Source organism: Trematomus bernacchii, unplaced genomic scaffold, assembly GCF_902827165.1.
Source record: "Trematomus bernacchii unplaced genomic scaffold, fTreBer1.1, whole genome shotgun sequence".
Taxonomy (NCBI): Eukaryota; Metazoa; Chordata; class Actinopteri; order Perciformes; family Nototheniidae; genus Trematomus; species Trematomus bernacchii.
The window spans coordinates 867067-878625 of NW_022987778.1; the positions used below are offsets into that span (position 1 = coordinate 867067).

Genomic DNA, 11559 nt, shown 5'->3' on the forward strand with positions numbered 1-11559 from the left:
CTATAAAAATCCAATGTATTATTATTATTATTTAATGTAACCTTATTGTCACTGTTACTATAAAGTGTTCCTACCTAATTTCCTATTAATTTGACATTATATCCTTGTTTTCATGTCTATTTACTTGTTTTAAAACACTTGACATTATGTTGAAACTGCAGGCCTTAAGGACAGTCTACTGAGTGTGATCTAGTGCTTCTTTCACTTGTGTCCACAGAATGTTTGAGAACAAGATGAAGGAGCTGGAGAAGGATCTTTCCCAGAAGACCTCCAGCCTTTCTGAAGTGAAACAACAGCTGAAGGAGGTGAAGGAGCGTGAGGAGAGCGCGCAGATAAACATCCGGAAACTGGAAGATCAGGTACAGGCTAGATCATTATTGTACATATTAACAGCAGTGAGTTAGGGGATGTGTCATTTGGCCTCAAGCTTGTGTCAAATATGGAATAAAGTATAATATACATTTTCCTTAGGTTGATATGTTGAAAAAGTTCCCTTCAGCCGGAAAGACAGAACGTGGATTTACCAAGGAGCTCCAGAAAAAGGGGTTTGTTAAAAGTGCAACGAGTAGTTAACTACACACCTGATAAAGTGATATAAGGGCGGGGTGCAATGTCATAGGGATATGTCAAAAAATATGAAAGAAATCATAGTATAATATGACCAAAACATAGAAAATGTTAACGCTGTCATAGAAAAGTATGTTGAAAAAGTCATAGAAAAGTATGTTGAAGATATTTGAAGATATATCATAGTATGTCGAAAAAGAAAGAAAATATATCACAGTATAGTATGTCGAAAAATGGGAAAAGTCATTATGGAAGGCACTATTAATGACAAACATGTCATTGCATGTCCATTTTTGGGGTAAAGAGTAATATTATAGTATGTCAAAACATTTTGAAAAATGTGTAAAAGTATCGTTTTTTCCGTACTTTAAAACTAATATGTTGTTTTTTAAAACCTAAAGATTGTTAAGCAGTGATCTGGAGGAGGAGAACACGGAGCTGAAACAGAAGCTGAACACGTACAGTGAGCGATACGGGGAAACATCCTCTAAACTAGGTGAGACTTCAGAACACACCAATGTTCATTTAACTAAAGCTGTGAGATTGATTTGACCTCTCTTAATTCGGCTGTCGTTTACAATACACTTAAATTGAAAATGTCTCTCTTTGGGATGTAAATGTGCAAGTTTTGGCCAAGATATTGTTTTATCTTCACGCTCATCTGTATATTTTTCTTACTCTCTAATGCTGGATTATTTCTATTTTGAGATGTTTCTGTTAGACTTGTTTATTTCTACTTTTAATTTGTTATTATGTGCCATGCCTTGTTTTGTTTTATGCTGTTTTCCTAATTGGGATCAGTAAAGTAAATGTTATCTTATCTTAGACACATCTTTCATTTACAAAATAGAACAAACATGTAAGAAAATGTCCGTAAAACGGTTTTGTAGATGTTGAATGAAACGGCACATTATGACCCCTTTCATTCAAAGTGAGCCATGATGTCACATGTAATAATAAACAACAATAATAACTCCTGTTGTCTCTCGTTGTTTCCTCAGACAACGGTGCGCTCAAGCAGCTCCTTCACGTCGCCCAAACGGAGAAAACACAACTCCAGACGGAGGTACAAAAGCTGAAGGGAGAGCTGGAGAACTTTGACCCGTCGTTCTTCGAAGAGATCGAGGACTTGAAGTACAACTACAACTCCGAGGTGACGAAGAACATCCTGCTGGAGGAGCAGCTGAGGAAAGTGTGTGAGAAGTTCGGAGTGGAGGTGGAGCTGCCCATCGTCTCCGTCAGTTAACTCGGGGTACTGTGCCTTTAAATTGAACATATCTTATTTGATTAGCATGTTTGCCTAGAATAACTATTATGTTGTTCTTAGCAACGGGACTTTTTTACAATGTGGATTCATTTTTGCAGCGTAAAACATAGGTTTGTAAGTGGGTTAGGGTTAGTTAGAAAAGTAAGAAGAAGTCTTTAGATATTGACTTTCGGCACTATGTCGATGTCCAGCCCTAAAGATTTCTCTAGACGAGAGACACATTGGATTTTAGAGATTCAATACGATTGAAATAGCGCTGTCCACTTAATCATGAATAAAATCAGTAAACAGTTACGTAGCATCTCAGGTTTTCATGAGGCAGCTATTTTGTCTGTTACACAGTTCTTGGTTTGTGTAGCATATTTATTTATTTATATTGTTCTTCTGTATATTTGTCAATAACGCAGATTTTATACTTATCAGACTGTTGAATAAAAACCAGTTACACGTAAATATGTACATACTCGTCGTTTATTCTTCACTTGGCTATGAAAGATACAATATTTACAGATAATCATTGGAACATTTGGTCAAGTCGTTTCTGCAAAGCCAATGGAATTATTGGCGACATTATCGAGCTGCTTTGGTCGATGGTCACAGTCGAAGCTCTGGGAGAAAAGGAGCGTTTCAGTCTCTGTTTACGAGTCAAAGAGGACGTCCTGCAGTCGGCTGAAGCGCTGCCCGTTGAGTCTGCAGAACGATGAGAACAGGTCCTTCCTGCCGGTGTTTTCCCCCCCGACCACGCGCACGACCACCGGCCGCTCCCCGAGGCTCGCCCCCCCGTCCGGCCAGCGCAGACCCAGGTGGTGACGGTGCACCTGCAGATCAACCAGATAACATTTAAACGCCTTCAACGGGATTACAGGTAGTTCAAACATTATATTAGATGTTAAATAGCTGATGGTATTATCAACAAAAAAATATTATCGAATGTGAAATTAAGTCAGTATATGTGAAAAAGATCCTGGTATTATATTTACAAAACATATTTACAAATGTTGTTTCTCAAAATAAAACTTTTTTTGTTTTTGTTTAAGCTTTATACCCCAAATCAACACTTTTGAAACAGGAAGTGAAATAGAGGGATATGAGGCATGGCTAGAATGGGTGATCTGTATTTTGAGCAAAACACTTCATAGACATATTTTTTATATATTTGTATATATCTGAGACCTATGCTATTGCCTAAAAATAGCATGATAGGTGACCTTTAAGTGACCTCACACTGACAGTATCTCAATGAAGTCTTCTCACCTTGATGAGCGTGCCGTCGCTGCAGTGCCACACGAGGCCCTCCACCCGGCCCCCCGGACCCTCCCTCAGCCACGAGCTGATCTGATGGAAGTCCACCGGGGGGGGGGTTTCTGACCCCGAAGCTCCCGTGAGACACCAGGCAGTGCAGAGGCTGCTTCTTACTGCCCAGACCTGAGGACACACAGCGGGGTTAATGAGAGACAATGCAATAATGTCTTCATATAGTACAAATGTCTCCGTTAAACATTCATTGTCTTGATTGGAAAATATTTGTATTATATTAAACTAAGTATGATATGTTATAAAAATGTGATGAAGAGGATGCCTTTCTTTGACATACTATACAATGGATGTTATTGTTAAATATTCAACTATGGAATTTGTCTTTGCTTTTTTTGTGAAATACTTCATGACTTTTTTATGACTAAATTCAACACAGTAAGAAAACACAACTTCACTAAGAAGAAAAAAGTCTTCACATAATATTAAATGTGGCATTGAAACAGGGACATAGTTGTAGGGACTCAATTATCAAATCTTAAAAAATATATAAAATAAAAGTTAATATTTGTCCTTCAAGGAATATAGACTTGACTGTATGTCGAAAAAATTGGAAAAAAGGCATAGCATGTCAAAAAATGTGTAAAAAAGATAACAGGTAAAGTTACGTATACTACCAAAAAAATCATAGTGTTCAAAATGTGGCATCGGGAACATAATTGTAGGGACTCAATTATCAAAGCCTAATCTTAAAAAATATATAAAATAAAGGTTAAGGTTTTAGATAGACTTGGGACTGGTTTGCTTTAAATATGATAGATATTTAAGGTATGCCGCCCTGGACACACAGCTTTGGAATATGGGAGATTCTACAGTAAATGATCCAGCATCGATTTGAGACGCCTTTTTGAAACCCAGCATTACCCGGGAAATACAATCATTTTAAACCACTAAAGAATGTCAGAAAAGGTGGAAAAATAGCATATTATAGTAGGTCAAAATATTTGAACAAAAGTCATAGTATCCCCCGGCAATATAATGATTTAAACCACAGTGTTTTTTTTTTTTTTAAATTGACAAACACGATCTGGCGTTTGAACAACCACTTGCTCAGAAATCTCAGATGAACGTTATAAAATGTGTTCACCATAAGGGTTCCCGTTGACGTTTGTTCCGATGAGTTCCAGAGTTCGCTCCATCAGGTCGGCCAGCGGCACGGCAGAGACTTCCAGCTCCTCTTCATCTTCATCTTCATCACCACCAGGCCTCAGAACCAGAACCGCCCCCCCCTCAGGGTCCAGCACCGAGCCGTGCCAGCAGTACTGCTTGTTGTCTTTCTGCACCGGGACCCAGCCTGAACACAAGGGCTAAGTTAGAGCTGCACGATATAGAGACACGATAATGATGTGAGTTTTTAGGAGGATCTCTACACCCTGTATTTCTGTCTGAGCTACACTCGGTTATAAAACTCTCCCTGAAGTAAAGCTGTATTTACTCTGCAAATGGTACCATAAATATAACCAAATTCAGAATTATAGTCCATAAATGTATAAGCAGCTTACACTGTTGTGGTAAGCAGGGTGAGGTCATTGTGTTTTATGAAAATTAAACACAGCTGTTGAATTATGCTAACTAATATGGGATTCAATCTTCCATGAAGTTAAAATAATGTGGCCTGCAATACCACATTTGGAAACGAAAAATGGATGATGAATATAAATCCAAACACATGTACCTAGCACTTGCAATTTGGACTTTTAATAGTTTAGAGTTTAAAGGTGATTTTTCCATTACTTGGTGAGTAATGGGCGGCTGTGGCTCAGTGGATAGAGTGCTGGACTTCGAATCAGGGGGTACCAAGTTCGAGTCCCATTGCAGTCAGCATGTCGTTGTGTCCCTGAGACACTTCACCCCAAATTGCTCCTGTGAGGATTGTCCACAGTACTGAATGTATGTAAGTCGCTTTGGATAAAAGCGTCTAACAAATGACATGTAATGTAATGTAATGGTCGTCAGTACCTGGAATGTGTCCGTGTTCGTCGGGGACCGGATGTCCGTTGAGATGTTGGACTCTGTGAGCCGGGATCCACGCCTCCGGAACAATCTTAAAGTCCTCCTCTACGTCCCACGAGAAACCTGGAAACCAAACAAAACGGGTTTAATCTCATTTTCGGACAGAGCAACCGTCCGAAGAGAATGTACTTAAGTATTGAAGAAAGATTTGGTGCACCAATTAGATCTGACTTTTTGATGGCAAACTATACTAATACTCATTCATAATATTGCAAAAGTATACTATAGTTTTACTCTTTATTTGAAATGTTAACACCATGAGTTATTATGTGTTAATAGCATGAAATAATGACGTTTTTTTTACATTTAATAGCATACTGTAGGCTACTATGACTTTTTAAAGAGATTTTGTCTGTGTTTAAATAACAGAAATATAACGTGCCATTTATTTTAGACATTTAACAGCAAACCTTATTATGATTTACAAACACTGTAATGACATACTATACATATTAGCTCTATTTACTATTATTATATTTGTTCTTTGTATGTAACAGAAGCTTATCACCTTTACAGCTGCGGTGTTGGTGCTGGTGTTTCTTGAACCTCTTCTCCGCCTGTTTGTTGGGCTTCCTGTCGAGGCGAGCCCACAGGTGAGGACGCCCTGCAGGGAAAACACGAAACAGTCACTTTTGAGTCCTCTCTATTGCGGAAAAAATAACAAAACTAACTGAAAAAGTGACTTCTAGAGGAAGGATTGTTTCTTTTTTAAGACAAATGGAGTACTTAGATCAATGCTAGTATGCTATTTTTTTGTTGTTTACCAAATATTTCAATAACGATATTGCAACAGTTGTCCCTTTGGGGCTTTTACTAAATATTGATACGGTGATATAAGGACTAAGTGGGTAGAATAAAATAATATCAAATCTAGAAAATGATATTACTTTTCTATAGTGCACCAGGGAAAGACAGCTCTTACAACATTACAATAACCAAAATATACGATAATATCAAGTCTCATATCACAGTACAGATATAGTATTATTATTATTATTATATATTGCCCGGCCAAACACAACTCTCACTCCTTCTCCAGAGGGCTTCTATGTGATTATTGTGGAGATGCTCACCGTTATAAAGTGTAACGTAGCAGCAGGTGCCGTCGATCTTCTCCGTGGCGACGGCACCGTGGATGTCGGCCTCCAGAGCCACGGGGTTCAGGGTCTCTGTGGCCACGACCTGGAACTGCTGATAGGAGACAGAGAGGTTCAGTTAATTCAGAGGAAAAATATAAAAACTACAATGTTAGTTTTACTACAATTCAATTTACTCCCAACATTAGTGTCACGTGGTAATAATATGATTATAAAACATATTTTGGTTCATTTCATATAGATCTATCTGTGAGAAAAATAGCAGTTCCTAATTTGCAAGTATTTTTTCCATATCCTGTTCATGACTAATTGACTAATTCAAATCTCAGCAGCATTGTATTATTACACTAGACACATAAAACACATTTGTTGTGTTTTAGTCCACCTATTATTATATATGACTATTTTTAATTTAATCTGCATTTTTCAATCTCTAATTTATTTGTAATAGCTTGAATGTCATGTGACCCAGTGACTCCAAAGCATTGTATTGCATTACACTGGGCAAGTACATCACTGTAAGTCAATGGTAAAGGAGGATGGTGCTGCATCACTGAGGAGAGGAGAAAATGCGTCCAAGTTCAAACATAAGCGTACTGTCTAATAAAACAAAAACGACCTGCTTTTTCTTTATTTTATTTAATAAGAAACGCATACACGTCCACCCTTTGTTTTTGCTCTATCAGCTGCAGTCTCTAGATGTTTCTGGGTGTCTGCATTCACCTGACAGTCGCGTTTTCTGGACGGTTCCTCCTTCACCTCCGTGAGGAACACGCACGGGATCTTGTGCTGCACGGAGCCCAGAGAGCGCATCTTCCTCAGGGGTTATTATATATTTAATATCCACCTGGTGCTGTTTATATCTGTTCCCACGGTGTGATGATTCTAGCATGGATGTTGTTGATTAAACATTTCTGGTCATGTGACGCGTTCTTCTTCTAGGCTTCATTTTGCGGTTGTTATTCGACGCTTTTGGCGCATAGTCACCACCTGCTGGACAAAGGAGAGTGGAGGATAGTAGACAGACAGACAGACAGACACAGACACAGACAGACAGACCTGTATTAACCCCTGTGGGGAAATGCAGGAGTTTAAAGCAGCAGCAGACTCTCGGTATGTTCCATTGTTGTTGTTTTGGGTATCAAATCATGGATTAACAGCAATGTAAACATGTTTTTTTTACATATTTGTTGTTATTATGTAGTGTAGGTACATTTGCACATATTTACTTATGTGAGTGTACACATTTTAATTCTAATTTATGTTTATTTTTAATTTTACGTTATTCTAAAATTGAGCATCAGTCCAAAAAAAAACATTTCCCCTTGCGATAAATCGAGTATTCTGGTTTTGAATCTGATTGCTTTATACAACTGGTGCCTTTTCAGCCAAATACGGACAAATACATATACTTAAAACAGATAGTTTTTAAAGGTTTGAAGTGTTTCTGGGTCAGAGAACACCAATCTATGACCCCTTCTACTCTGCCAAAGCCCCTCTTACCTGTGGGGTTCCCCAAGGCTCGATTCTGGGCCCCATCCTTTTTCTACTGTACATACTGCCCCTAGGTTCAATACTCACAAAACATAACATTCCCTTCCACTGCTACGCCGACGATGTACAGATCTATCTGCCTCTCAAAGCAAATGTCACACACTCACTACAGCAGCTGATGGACTGCTTAGCAGAGATAAAATCCTGGCTGAGCAAAAACTTCCTCAACCTCAACGAGAGCAAGACTGAGGTCATCTTTTTTGGACCGCAACCTCCAGCCTCTCCGGTTGATATTCTGGGCTCTATCAAAAAAAACATCCTCCCCTCGGTCATGAACCTTGGAGTGACCTTCACTAGTACTTTTAAATTCGACAAGCAGGTCAGCACCGTAGTAAAATCCTGCTTTTTTAAAATAAGACTATTGGCCAAAACCAAGTCGTATTTATCTTTTAAAGACTTAGAAAGGGTTATTAACGCCTTTGTAACCTCGAGACTGGACTATTGTAACGCTCTGTATGTGGGTATGGACCAGGCCTCAATCAAACGCTTACAGCTAGTCCAAAACGCTGCTGCACGTTTGCTGACTGGTCACAAAAAGCGCGACCACATCACCCCTATTCTGGCCTCACTACACTGGCTTCCAGTTCGGTTCAGAATTGATTTTAAAATCCTTTTATTTGTTTTTAAAGCCCTAAATGGGCTGGTTCCGGCCTATATAGCTGAACTGCTCCAGCGCTACACCCCAGCCAGAGCTTTAAGGTCTGCTGACCAGCTGCTGCTGGTAGTGCCCAAGACCAGGCTAAAAACCCGAGGGCACCGAGCCTTCGCAGCAGCTGGCCCTAGGCTCTGGAACACTCTGCCCCTCCATGTGAGGTCGGCCCAGACCCTAGGGGTTTTTAAATCAAAACTAAAAACACACTTCTTCTCTCTGGCTTTCGAGTTAGAGTGGAGCACGACTCCTGACTTTTCCGTGTGTTTTATTTTTATTTTGTTTTTTAAGATATATCTGTTGTAATTTATTGTCGATTATTGTGTTTTGTAGTAATGTGTTTTTATTACATGTACAGCACTTTGGCTCGACCAAAAATCGCTTTTAAATGTGCTTTATAAATAAAACCTGATTTGATTTGATTTGATTTGATTTGAGAGTTTACATGGACATTACCTGTCTTCTGTTACCCTGTTGTTCTGCAGCGTCTCTGCTGCACCTCATTGTTGTCAGGCCTAAAGGAAGAGTTCCCCAGCCTCTTCCTGTTTGCTTCAGACGGAGACAGACGCATGACAGCGTGTTGCATGGCACACATCAGAGGAGAAAACACAAAATACACGCCATCATCTTTGATCTGTCTTTATGTTCAGAGGTGGTGACACAGTCAGAGATCAAACCTCAGACCCTGACAGACCTGGGATCAGTCACTTCATACACTGGGATCACCTGTACCCTCTCTAGATGCTCCTACTTCCTAGAGCTTAAGGGTCAAAAAGAGCTCTGTAGCCCTCATTTAGATAGATAGATAGATAGATAGATGGATGGATAGATAGATAGATAGATAGATAGATAGATGGATAGATAGATGGATAGATAGATAGATAGATGGATGGATAGATAGATAGATATATATATGGATGGATAGATAGATAGATAGATATATATATGGATAGATGGATAGATAGATAGATAGATATACAGATAGATAGATGGATAGATGGATAGATGGATAGATAGATAGATAGATCCCGGAGATAGCTTACTTACTTATTTTCCCTGAATGTGTACTTCTGTAAAACATTTTTCTTAATACTATTCCTGCCTTTTTATCTAATGGTGTGTTATATTTTATTTTTCGTCTCTATCTAAACTGCTGTAATGATTGATGGTATTTGTATAAGCTGCTTAGAGCTGGTGTCATACAAGTCATACATTTATGTATCATTTCAATTTTATATCGCTGCAAAGCTTCTCTTTAAACAACTATATTGATTCAGGTTTCTGGACAATCGTTTATTTTACGAGAGTACATTTGAACGCATCGTGATGGTGATGACGGCCAAGCAGCACCTCTAAAGCAACACATTAAATAAACTAAAATGTCAAACCAACATTGATCGGTACAAAAACGAGAAAAAGACTTGGATGAATATCTGGGTCATTCACTTTTAAGAAAAGGTATATCTGTCAAACGAAAATACTTACAAATTGATGGATATTTGAGACATTTGTGTGATATCAAGGAGCCTTGATGTCAAAAATATTTGACACTGAAATCAAACGTCTTCATTCTCATCTCAATTCCCTCTTAATGCTCTACATTATATCCCAGGAACTCGTACCTTTAAAGTCTGCATGCTTCTGTAATCTGTGCAGGAAACCTGAGCATGGTTAGCGTGTCAGAGGCCTGTTAGCATGGAGCGTAATCTCCTCTGCTGTATTTAGAGTCACATGCTGACAGCGAGGATGCTTTATGGTACAGTGGAGCAGGAGTTCAGCATGCCTTACCTCCATGACTGAGTGTGTGAATAATGGAGCTTCCTCTCAGCTTCAGGCTGCAAACACAGAGGGGCCAGAGGTCACATTGCCCATGTCAGGAATAGCATCCTGAGTCATTACGGGTGGATAAAGCATGATTTAGCGATACAAGTGTGACCATTTATTTCATGCAAAAAGACAGTCATCCTCAGGGACAAAAGGAGATACATGTCATTAAACATTTTCTGAGGTCACTGGTCCGAAGCCAATTATAGACGTTAGTTTTTCTCAGAAATATCTGTAAATTAGTTTTTTTCCCTCGTAAAACAGTTTAAAAGTATATATAATCAGTTAAAGTAGCTGATTACTGTTACTGTTAACATAGTGGAGTCTGTTTGTCATTAATGATGCCATAATTATGATAGCATTATAAGTTGTTCTGTGTTCGAAAGAAAGATTATTATGTAAAGACACTATATCCAATCATATGTATTAGTTAAAGAGGATATATTCTGCTCATTTTTAGGTTCATATTTGTATGTAGTGTCTCTACTGTGACATGTCTCCATGCTTTAATGTTCAAAAGGCTCTTTATTTTTCTCATACTGCCTGTGCTGCAGCACCTCTTTTCACCCTCTGTCTGAAACCAGAGCCCAGTCTGCTCTGATTGGTTAGCTGGCCGTCTCTGTTGTGATTGGTCAACAACTTAGAGATATCCCGCCCCTTAGTCTAACACGTACAATGTGTTGGAGCGCTAGCCAATAGAAGTGCGAGTGTTACACTATGAAGTAAACAAAGGAGTCCGATCGAGGCGTTTCAGGCAGGGATTTTGGCCTTTACAGACCATTTATGGCGCATTTCCAATACAGCGCGGAGCGCGGTTTAAGCCTGCTGTGCCGTGCCCGGCACGTTTTTGGTTGCGTTTCCACTAGGCGTAGTTCCGGCTAGCGGGTACTTTTTCACAGTTTTTCTGGCCTCATAAAATCGTGGGTCTAGGGCCAGAGACAACGAGGCTGAGTCGGGCTGAGTATGCTAAACTAGTGAGAGAATCGCTGGCAAGGGGGCTACAACTACAACAAGATGGACATATTTGACCGTGATTTAATTGTAATACACGTTTCAAAATGATGCCGAAGTAACAACATACTGATACCGGTTAGTAAAAACCATGAATTAATGCTTTGACAAGTCTGCAGACAGACAGCAGGTGAAAAACCTTTTAAAATGCGTGTTTTCTGAATGGAGATCGGCTAAGCTAACGCAGTATATGCTCCGACCGTCCACACTCACAACAACGGCCTATACAGACATAAATAAAGCAGCGACTGTATTCGCCATGA

The 11559-nt window shown here is 39.3% G+C and overlaps 2 protein-coding genes across 2 annotated transcripts in view; one reads left to right on the top strand and one right to left on the bottom strand.

Moving 5' to 3' along the window:
- cep290 (centrosomal protein 290) overlaps positions 1-2219 on the top strand; it is a 79386-nt gene extending 77167 nt beyond the window's left edge. The window contains exons 48-51 of the mRNA XM_034149171.1: positions 218-359; positions 472-545; positions 969-1063; positions 1569-2219. Of these exons, the coding sequence (XP_034005062.1) occupies positions 218-359; positions 472-545; positions 969-1063; positions 1569-1813 (556 nt within the window). The 3' untranslated portion in view covers positions 1814-2219. The remainder of the gene's footprint in view (positions 1-217; positions 360-471; positions 546-968; positions 1064-1568) is intronic.
- Positions 2220-2287: 68 nt separating this feature from the next.
- cunh12orf29 (chromosome unknown C12orf29 homolog) lies at positions 2288-10704 on the bottom strand. The gene is given in 10 exon segments (XM_034149172.1): positions 2288-2652; positions 3089-3193; positions 3195-3259; positions 4236-4442; positions 5108-5224; positions 5670-5765; positions 6235-6352; positions 6982-7248; positions 8918-9010; positions 10250-10704. Coding segments are annotated over 8 exon segments (978 nt in total). The 5' UTR covers positions 7072-7248; positions 8918-9010; positions 10250-10704; the 3' UTR covers positions 2288-2472.
- Between the last annotated feature and the right edge of the window lie 855 nt (positions 10705-11559).